We start from the raw sequence: 11560 nt of genomic DNA on the forward strand, positions 1-11560 counted from the left end.
ACACACACACACACACACACACACATACACACACTTCCTACCCCATCATTGTCCTTCCCTGGATGGCTCTGACCAGCACATTGTGTGTGTGTGCCTTCCTCAGACTGCTGTCTCCATGGTCAGGGCTGTTTCCTGTCGTCGGAAGGACAACTTCCTGTGCTGAGGAAGCTGATTGGAGAGACAGGGCTATTTCAGAGAGGTGTGTGTGTGTGTATATGTGTGTGTTCCTCAGTGTCAGTCTGCCTGCCTGTCTTGAAGATCCTACGATTCATCATTCCATTGTCGGCATGGCGACAGGACCAGAGCAAGGTGTCCATGGTAGGCCAGCAGAGCCAAGAAGTCACTTTCACCAAGATGACATCCCATAATAGACCTAGGAACGAGACCAACCCATGACAGACTGGCTCCAGTGAGAATGAGATGGGCGTTGCAAAGCAGTGTTTCTGAAAGAGACAGTCTTAGTTTAGACCGGGTATTGTCTGTTTCCCTTCCCTCCCCTGTCTGTCCTGCCCTTCCTCACACCCCTTCCTCACATCGAAGGTTAACAGAACAGAGACAAAAGGGCAGGCAGACGGACGGATGAAGGGGCAGGCAGAAACCAAAGTAAATGTATGCATGTTATTTAATTATTTAATACACGGTGCTCGCGCGTCTGCGTTACTGAATCCTAATAGATCTGGGCTCAATTCCGCTGCCAGTCCCGCCTCTCGCATCTCCTTATTGGTTTTCACAAGCCCACATGGATGCTTGAAGGAGGTACTAACAGGGTTCCCCCTTTTATCTGTGGATCATCGGAGGAGAGAAACATGTGATTCTACAAACATTCAGCTAGACACAGACAGATAGTCTGATAGTCAGTTAGACACTGAGAGCAGACAGACAGATAGTGTAGATTCAGTTAGACACTGAGAGCAGACAGACAGTGTAGATTCAGCTAGACACTGAGAGCAGACAGACAGTGTAGATTCAGCTAGACACTGAGAGCAGACAGACAGTGTAGATTCAGCTAGACACTGAGAGCAGACAGACAGATAGTGTAGATTCAGCTAGGCACTGAGAGCAGACAGACAGATAGTGTAGATTCAGCTAGACACTGAGAGCAGACAGACAGATAGTGTAGATTCAGCTAGACACTGAGAGCAGACAGACAGATAGTGTAGATTCAGCTAGACACTGAGAACAGACAGACAGACAGTGTAGATTCAGCTAGACACTGAGAGCAGACAGACAGATAGTGTAGATTCAGTTAGACACTGAGAGCAGACAGACAGTGTAGATTCAGCTAGACACTGAGAGCAGACAGACAGATAGTGTAGATTCAGCTAGACACTGAGAGCAGACAGACAGACAGATAGTGTAGATTCAGCTAGACACTGAGAGCAGACAGACAGATAGTGTAGATTCAGCTAGACACTGAGAGCAGACAGACAGACAGTGTAGATTCAGCTAGACACTGAGAGCAGACAGACAGATAGTGTAGATTCAGCTAGACACTGAGAGCAGACAGACAGATAGTGTAGATTCAGCTAGACACTGAGAGCAGACAGACAGACAGTGTAGATTCAGCTCGACACTGAGAGCAGACAGACAGATAGTGTAGATTCAGCTAGACACTGAGAGCAGACAGACAGATAGTGTAGATTCAGCTAGACACTGAGAGCAGACAGACAGACAGACAGATAGTGTAGATTCAGCTAGACACTGAGAGCAGACAGACAGACAGTGTAGATTCAGCTAGACACTGAGAGCAGACAGACAGTGTAGATTCAGCTAGACACTGAGAGCAGACAGGCAGACAGATAGTGTAGATTCAGCTAGACACTGAGAGCAGACAGACACAGACAGACAGACAGATAGTGTAGATTCAGTTAGACACTGAGAGCAGACAGACAGACAGTGTAGATTCAGTTAGACACTGAGAGCAGACAGACAGACAGTGTAGATTCAGCTAGACACTGAGAGCAGACAGACAGACAGATAGTGTAGATTCAGCTAGGCACTGAGAGCAGACAGACAGATAGTGTAGATTCAGCTAGACACTGAGAGCAGACAGACAGATAGTGTAGATTCAGCTAGACACTGAGAGCAGACAGACAGATTCAGGACAGGGTCTGTATACAAGGAAGGAATGTATACTCAGTGACACACACACACACACACACACACACCAACACACACACACACACCAACACACACACACACACACACACACACACACACACACACACACACACACACACACACACACACACACACACACACACACACACACACACACACACACACACACACACACACACACACACACACACACACACACCAACACACACACACACACACACACCAACACACACACACACACACACACACACACACACACACACACACACACACACACACACACACACACACACCACGAGTACATTTACTCAGAGTCACAGAAAGGTCTTACGTAAGAAGGTGTGTGTGTGTTTATTCTCTCTCAACCCTACAGGAAAGCCATTAATGCATTTCAGCAAAGACTGAGTGTGACAATCAGTGACGATATGATGGGTCCAACATGTTATTCACAGCAGGGGTTGGAACCAAAATGATTTTCTAACCTTTCCGTTCCGAGCAGAACCTTCCGTTCTGGTGTTCCCGACCAGAAAATAAAGTTCTGAACCGGTTCGAACAAAGAAAACCAAATATACATACACACCCTGTGAACTTTTGGTCCCATCTTTCATGAGCTGAAGAAAAAAAATCCCATTTTCCTCAAAAAGCTTATTTCACTCAACTTTTGTGCAAACATTTGTTTACATCCCTGAGCTTTGCTCCTTTGCCAAGATAATCCATCCACCTGACAGTTGTGTCAAATCAAGAAGCTTATTAAACAGTATGACCATTACACAGGTGCACCTTGTGCTGGGGACAATAAAAAGCCACTTTAAAATATACAGTTTTGTCACAGTTTTGAGGGGGGGGGTGCAATTGCCATGCCAACAGCAGGAATGTCCAACCAGAGCTGTTGCCAGAGAATTTAATGTTAATTTCTCTACAATAAGTTGCCTCCAACGTCGTTCTAGAGAATTTGACAGGATTCATCCAATGGCATTGAGGAGTTTACCAGCTCAGTCATTGGCTTCATCAATAAGTGCACTGACGACGTCGTCCTCACAGTGACTGTACGTACAGTGGGGCAAAAAAGTATTTAGTCAGTCACCAATTGTGCAAGTTCTCCCACTTAAAAAGATGAGAGAGGCCTGTAATTTTCATCATAGGTACACTTCATCTATGACAGGCAAATGAGAGAAAAAATCCAGAAAATAACATTGTAGGATTTTTAATGAATTTATTTGCAAATTATGGTGGAAAATAAGTATTTGGTCACCTACAAACAAGCAAGACAACCTGTAACTTCTTCTTTAAGAGGCTCCTCTGTCCTCCACTCGTTACCTGTATTAATGGCACCTGTTTGAACTTGTTATCAGTATAAAATACACCTGTCCACAACCTCAAACAGTCACACTCCAAACTTCACTATGGCCAAGACCAAAGAGCTGTCAAAGGACACCAGAAACAAAATTGTAGACCTGCACCAGGCTGGGAAGACTGAATCTGCAATATTATTATTAGTAAATGGAAGAGATACGACAAGCTAAATGCCTTTTATTCTACAATGTAGAGAATAGTAAAAAATAAAAACCCTTGAATGAGTAGGTGTGTCCAAACTGTTGACTGGTAGTGTAAATATTACCTCAATAACCACGACTAACCTGTACCCCTGATTTCAGCTCTCATCCATCATCCTTAAAGAGAGGGGAATACAGGAGAGAGAGAAAGTGAAGTGGAGAAGGAGACAGAGAGAGAGAGATGGAGAGCGAGAGAGAGAGAGAGAGATGAGAGATGGAGACGGGGGAGAGAGAGATAGAAAGAGGCAGAGATGGAAAAGAGAGAGAGGGAGAGAGAGAGAAGTAACGTTATAAAGTAACGTAACGTTCGATAAAGTAATGTAACGATAAAGTAACGTTCGCCTGCTGGAGTGTGCCCAAAAACACACACGGTGTGTGCAGACCAACACAACACATTACACACACTCTCTCCTTTCTCACACACTCTGTCTCTCTTGCTCCCCTACAGAGTTAAGTCTGTTTAGCAACAACAGAACCACGGCTAGCAGACACAGGGAATGTAACGGGAGATCTGGGATCAGAGATGACGTCCAGTGGAACAGGAACATCACCTATTACGACTGGTTTTTTAACAAACACCAGGACTGGGACAACAACTGTACTGAGATCAGGAGATAACCAGCTCGGGTAAGACACACACACAAACATACTCTAACACACCAAATCAAATCACATTGTTTTGGTCACAGGGGCTGAATAATTTTGCACGCCCAAATTTTCCGTTTTTGATTTGTTAAAAAAGTTTGAAATATCCAATAAATGTCGTTCCACTTCATGATTGTGTTCCACTTGTTGTTGATTCTTCACAAAAAAAATACAGTTTTATATCTTTATGTTTGAAGCCTGAAATGTGGCAAAAGGTCAAAGTTCAAGGGGGCCGAATACTTTAGATATACCCAGTATTAGTCAGTTTGTTACGTCTGAGTTTTAAACTGTGCCAATTGGCATCCTATTCCCTTATTCCCTATGGGGCGGCAGGGTAGCCTAGTGGTTAGAGTGTTGGGCTAATAACCGAAAGGTTGAAAGTTCAAATCCCCGAGCTGACAAGGTACAAATCTGTCGTTCTGCCCCTGAACAGGTAGTTAACCCACTGTTCCTAGGCCATCATTGAAAATAAGAATTTGTTCTTAACTGACTTGCCTAGTTAAATAAAGGTTAAATAAATACAAAAATTGAGTGCAATAAATTTAACCAGAGCCCCCTGGGGTGTTTCCATCTGTTTGTAGTGTCCAGAACTCCTTCATGCAGGGAAGAAGAGGAGGAGGAGGAAGAGAGGTATGTGTTCTTGCGTTAATTTGAGTGTATCCGTGTGTGTAATACCCTTGTTCTTCTGTTACTCCTGTCTATTTGTCCACTAGTCTTCTGAGCCAAGTCATCCCAGCCAGATGCCAAGTCATCCCAGCCAGGTGCCAAGTCATCCCAGCCCGGTGCCAAGTCATCCCAGCCAGATGCCAAGTCATCCCAGCCAGATGCCAAGTCATCCCAGCCAGATGCCGAGTCATCCCAGCCAGATGCCGAGTCATCCCAGCCAGGTGCCAAGTCATCCCAGCCAGATGCCAAGTCATCCCAGCCAGGTGCCAAGTCATCCCAGCCAGGTGCCAAGTCATCCCAGCCCGGTGCCAAGTCATCCCAGCCAGGTGCCAAGTCATCCCAGCCAGATGCCAAGTCATCCCAGCCCGGTGCCAAGTCATCCCAGCCCGGTGCCAAGTCATCCCAGCCAGATGCCAAGTCATCCCAGCCCGGTGCCAAGTCATCCCAGCCAGATGCCAAGTCATCCCAGCCCGGTGCCAAGTCATCCCAGCCCGGTGCCAAGTCATCCCAGCCCGGTGCCAAGTCATCCCAGCCAGATGCCAAGTCATCCCAGCCAGGTGACAAGTCATCCCAGCCAGGTGCCAAGTCACCCCAGCCCGGTGCCAAGACATCCCAGCCAGGTGCCAAGTCATCCCAGCCAGATGCCAAGTCATCCCAGCCAGGTGCCAAGTCATCCCAGCCCGGTGCCAAGTCATCCCAGCCCGGTGCCAAGTCATCCCAGCCAGATGCCAAGTCATCCCAGCCAGGTGCCAAGTCATCCCAGCCAGGTGCCAAGTCATCCCAGCCCGGTGCCAAGTCATCCCAGCCAGATGCCAAGTCATCCCAGCCCGGTGCCAAGTCATCCCAGCCAGATGCCAAGTCATCCCAGCCCGGTGCCAAGTCATCCCAGCCAGGTGCCAAGCCAGGTGCCAAGTCATCCCAGCCAGATGCCAAGTCATCCCAGCCCGGTGCCAAGTCATCCCAGCCAGGTGCCAAGTCATCCCAGCCCGGTGCCAAGTCATCCCAGCCAGGTGCCAAGTCATCCCAGCCCGGTGCCAAGTCATCCCAGCCAGGTGCCAAGTCATCCCAGCCAGGTGCCAAGTCATCCCAGCCAGGTGCCAAGTCATCCCAGCCAGGTGCCAAGTCATCCCAGCCAGGTGCAAAGTCATCCCAGCCAGGTGCCAAGTCATCCCAGCCAGGTGCCAAGTCATCCCAGCCAGATGCCAAGTCATCCCAGCCAGGTGCCAAGTCATCCCAGCCAGGTGCCAAGTCATCCCAGCCAGGTGCCAAGTCATCCCAGCCAGGTGCCAAGTCATCCCAGCCCGGTGCCAAGTCATCCCAGCCAGATGCCAAGTCATCCCAGCCAGGTGCCAAGTCATCCCAGCCCGGTGCCAAGTCATCCCAGCCAGGTGCCAAGTCATCCCAGCCAGGTGCCAAGTCATCCCAGCCAGGTGCCAAGTCATCCCAGCCAGGTGCCAAGTCATCCCAGCCAGGTGCCAAGTCATCCCAGCCAGGTGCCAAGTCATCCCAGCCAGGTGCCAAGTCACCCCAGCCCGGTGCCAAGTCATCCCAGCCAGATGCCAAGTCATCCCAGCCAGGTGCCAAGTCATCCCAGCCAGGTGCCAAGTCATCCCAGCCAGGTGCCAAGTCATCCCAGCCCGGTGCCAAGTCATCCCAGCCAGATGCCAAGTCATCCCAGCCAGGTGCCAAGTCACCCCAGCCAGGTTCATGGGTCTGGTGACGCGTTGTATGGATTGCTTCCCAAATGCAACCATACTCCCTATGCAGATCCCTATGTGCCCTAGTCAAAAGCAGTGCACAATATAGGGAATAGGGCACCATTTTAGGAGACTCACACAGTAATGGGGATAATGTTACGATATGTAACGATCAGTGTTACGCATTTTATGTGAATAATTTTACGGTCATCGTTTTATTGTCAAACCACCTGAGCTCCATGCCAGAGGGGCTCTGTAACATATCACCCCTCTTCCTCCCCCTAACCCCTGCCCTGGTTGTGTCCATATCACCCCTCTTCCTCCCTCCCTAACCCCTGCCCTGGTTGTGTCCTTATCTCCCCTCTTCCCCCTAACCCCTGCCCTGGTTGTGTCCTTATCTCCCCTCTTCCCCCTAACCCTAACCCCTGCCCTGGTTGTGTCCATATCACCCCTCTTCCCCTAACCCCTGCCCTGGTTGTGTCCATATCTCCCCTCTTCCCCCTAACCCTAACCCCTGCCCTGGTTGTGTCCTTATCTCCCCTCTTCCTCCCCCTAACCCCTGCCCTGGTTGTGTCCATATCTCCCCTCTTCCCCCTAACCCTAACCCCTGCCCTGGTTGTGTCCTTATCTCCCCTCTTCCCCCTAACCCTAACCCCTGCCCTGGTTGTGTCCATATCTCCCCTCTTCCTCCTAACACTAACCCCTGCCCTGGTTGTGTCCTTATCTCCCCCTCTTCCCCCTAACCCTAACCCCTGCCCTGGTTGTGTCCATATCTCCCCTCTTCCTCCTAACCCTAACCCCTGCCCTGGTTGTGTCCATATCTCCCCTCTTCCTCCTAACCCTAACCCCTGCCCTGGTTGTGTCCTTATCTCCCCTCTTCCTCCCCCTAACCCCTGCCCTGGTTGTGTCCATATCTCCCTCTTCCTCCTAACCCTAACCCCTGCCCTGGTTGTGTCCTTATCTCCCCTCTTCCCCCTAACCCTAACCCCTGCCCTGGTTGTGTCCTTATCTCCCCTCTTCCCCCTAACCCTAACCCCTGCCCTGGTTGTGTCCTTATCTCCCCTCTTCCCCCTAACCCTAACCCCTGCCCTGGTTGTGTCCATATCTCCCCTCTTCCCCCTAACCCTAACCCCTGCCCTGGTTGTGTCCTTATCTCCCCTCTTCCCCCTAACCCTAACCCCTGCCCTGGTTGTGTCCTTATCTCCCCTCTTCCTCCTAACCCTAACCCCTGCCCTGGTTGTGTCCATATCTCCCCTCTTCCTCCCTAACCCTAACCCCTGCCCTGGTTGTGTCCTTATCTCCCCTCTTCCCCCTAACCCTAACCCCTGCCCTGGTTGTGTCCATATCACCCCTCTTCCTCCCTCCCTAACCCCTGCCCTGGTTGTGTCCATATCTCCCCTCTTCCCCCTAACCCTAACCCCTGCCCTGGTTGTGTCCATATCTCCCCTCTTCCCCCTAACCCTAACCCCTGCCCTGGTTGTGTCCTTATCTCCCCTCTTCCCCCTAACCCTAACCCCTGCCCTGGTTGTGTCCTTATCACCCCTCTTCCTCCCTCCCTAACCCCTGCCCTGGTTGTGTCCTTATCTCCCCTCTTCCTCCCCCTAACCCCTGCCCTGGTTGTGTCCATATCACCCCTCTTCCTCCTAACTCTAACCCCTGCCCTGGTTGTGTCCATATCTCCCCTCTTCCCCCTAACCCTAACCCCCTGCCCTGGTTGTGTCCTTATCTCCCCTCTCCCCCTAACCCCTGCCCTGGTTGTGTCCATATCTCCCCTCTTCCCCCTAACCCCTGCCCTGGTTGTGTCCTTATCTCCCCTCTCCCCCTAACCCCTGCCCTGGTTGTGTCCTTATCTCCCTCTCCCCCCTAACCCCTGCCCTGGTTGTGTCCTTATCTCCCTCTCCCCCTAACCCCTGCCCTGGTTGTGTCCATATCTCCCCTCTTCCCCCTAACCCCTGCCCTGGTTGTGTCCATATCTCCCCTCTTCCCCCTAACCCCTGCCCTGGTTGTGTCCATATCTCACCACCAGAGAACTATAGCTGTTACATAACTCACATTCCTTATCCATGAAGGAGTTAGCCACCCTCCCCTTCCTCCTTCCTCCAGCACCCTGTCCCCTGATCTGGTGAGAGAAGAGATGGAAGGGTGAGATAGCGTGTCTGTTCTACTGAACACACTTTATATACATTGCTCAGAAAAATAAAGGGAACACTAAAATAACACATCCTAGATCTGAATTAATGAAATATTCTTATTAAATACTTTATTATTTACATAGTTGAATGTACTGACAACAAAATCACACAAAAATGATCAATGGAAATTTATCAACCCATGGAGGTCTGGATTGGAGTCACACTCCAAATGAAAGTGGAAAACCACACTACAGGCTGATCCAACTTTGATGTAATGTCCTTAAAACAAGTCAAAATGAGGCTCAGTAGTGTGTGTGGCCTCCATGTGCCTGTATGACCTCCCTACAACGCCTGGGCATGCTCCTGATGAGGTGGCGGATGGTCTCCTCCTCCCAGACCTGGACTAAAGCATCCGCCAACTCCTGGGCTGTCTGTGGTGCAACGTGGCGTTGGTGGATGGAGCGAGACATGATGTCCCAGATGTGCTCAATTGGATTCAGGTCTGGGGAACGGGTGGGCCAGTCCATAGCATCAATGCCTTTATCTTCCAGGAACTGCTGATACACTCCAGCCACATGAGGTCTAGCATTGTCTTGCATTAGGAGGAACCCAGGGCCAACCGCACCAGCATATGGTCTCACAAGGGGTCAGAGGATCTCATCTCGGTACCTAATGGCAGTCAGGCTACCTCTGGCGAGCACATGGAGGGATATGCGGCCCCCACAGAAATGCCACCCCACACCATGACTGACCCACCGCCAAACCGGTCATGCTGGAGGATGTTGCAGGCAGCAGAACGTTCTCCACGGCGTCTCCAGACTCTGTCACGTCTGTCACATGTGCTCAGTGTGAACCTGCTTGCATCTGTGAAGAGCACAGGGCACCAGTGGCGAATTTGCCAAACGTCCTGCACGGTGTTGGGCTGTAAGCAAAACCCCCACCTGTGGACGTCGGGCCCTCATACCACCCTCATGGAGTCTGTTTCTGACCGTTTGAGCAGACACATGCACATTTGTGGCCTGCTGGAGGTCATTTTGCAGGGCTCTGGCAGTGCTCCTCCTGCTCCTCCTTGCACAAAGGCAGAGGTAGCGGTCCTGCTACTGGGTTGTTGCCCTCCTACGGCCTCCTCCACGTCTCCTGATGTACTGGCCTATCTCCTGGTAGCGCCTCCATGCTCTGGACACTACGCTGACAGACACAGCAAACCTTCTTGCCACATCTCGCATTGATGAGCCATCCTGGATGAGCTGCACTAGCTGAGCCACTTGTGTGGGTTGTAGACTCCGTCTCATGCTACCACTAGAGTGAAAGCACCGCCAGCATTCAAAAGTGACCAAAACATCAGCCAGGAAGCCTAGGAACTGGGAAGTGGTCTGTGGTCCCCACCTGCAGAACCACTCCTTTATTGGGGGTGTCTTGCTAAATGCCTATAATTTACACCTGTTGTCCATTCCATTTGCACAACAGCATGTGAAATTTATTGTCAATCAGTGTTGCTTCCTAAGTGGACAGTTTGATTTCACAGAAGTGTGATTGACTTGGAGTTACATTGTGTAGTTTAAGTGTTCCTTTTATTTTTTTGAGCAGTGTATATACGAAAGTAAAAGTTGGATTTGTCTTGTGTTTTGGTTCAAAGGTCAGGAAGTGGAAGATGCTTAACCGTCACCACGGCGATACCAAGCAGAAGGAGTCGGAGTCGGGGGTCCTGTGGGCTAACCCTATCAACGAACACACTGCAGACAGATAGAGGAGAGGTGGGGAGAGAGACAGAGGGCATAGAGACTTGTGTCGTGGTGTGGTTGGACCCGGGTGCAGAGAAGAGACCAGACGAGAAGTCAGTGATCAAGGACAAACATAACACGTCATTGAGAAAATGGTAGCCGCAAGATCACAGTACATGAAAAATATTCATAACCCTATCCCAGACCTTAACCATTCATAACCCTATCCCAGACCTTAACCATTCATAACCCTATCCCAGACCTTAACCATTCATAACCCTATCCCAGACCTTAACCATTCATAACCCTATCCCTAACCTTAACCATTCATAACCCTATCCCAGACCTTAACCATTCATAACCCTATCCCTAACCTTAACCATTCATAACCCTATCCCAGACCTTAACCATTCATAACCCTATCCCAGACCTTAACCAATCATAACCCTATCCCAGACCTTAACCCTTACCTTAACCATTCATAACCCTATCCCAGACCTTAACCATTCATAACCCTATCCCAGACCTTAACCATTCATAACCCTATCCCAGACCTTAACCCTTCATAACCCTATCCCAGACCTTAACCATTCATAACCCTATCCCAGACCTTAAACATTCATAACCCTATCCCAGACCTTAACCATTCATAACCCTATCCCAGACCTTAACCACTCATAACCCTATCCCAGACCTTAACCATTCATAACCCTATCCCAAACCTTAACCATTCATAACCCTATCCCAGACCTTAACCATTCATAACCCTATCCCAGACCTTAACCATTCATAACCCTATCCTAAACCTTAACCATTCATAACCCTATCCCAGACCTTAACCACTCATAACCCTATCCTAGACCTTAACCATTCATAACCCTATCCCAGACCTTAACCACTCATAACCCTATCCCAGACCTTAACCATTCATAACCCTATCCTAGACCTTAACCATTCATAACCCTATCCCAGACCTTAACCATTCATAACCCTATCCCAGACCTTAACCACTCATAACCCTATCC

The 11560-nt window shown here is 49.7% G+C and overlaps 1 protein-coding gene across 1 annotated transcript; it reads left to right on the plus strand.

Moving 5' to 3' along the window:
- The first annotated feature begins 287 nt into the window (after window positions 1-287).
- Window positions 288-10561, plus strand: wu:fb97g03 (calcium-binding protein P). Its single transcript, XM_064924726.1, has 3 exons — window positions 288-318; window positions 5042-6696; window positions 10451-10561. The coding sequence occupies exons 1-3, from the start codon at window positions 288-290 to the stop codon at window positions 10559-10561; spliced, it is 1797 nt and encodes a 598-aa protein (XP_064780798.1).
- Window positions 10562-11560: the final 999 nt, after the last annotated feature.

This window comes from Oncorhynchus masou, chromosome 19 (assembly GCF_036934945.1).
Source record: "Oncorhynchus masou masou isolate Uvic2021 chromosome 19, UVic_Omas_1.1, whole genome shotgun sequence".
Lineage (NCBI taxonomy): Eukaryota > Metazoa > Chordata > Actinopteri > Salmoniformes > Salmonidae > Oncorhynchus > Oncorhynchus masou.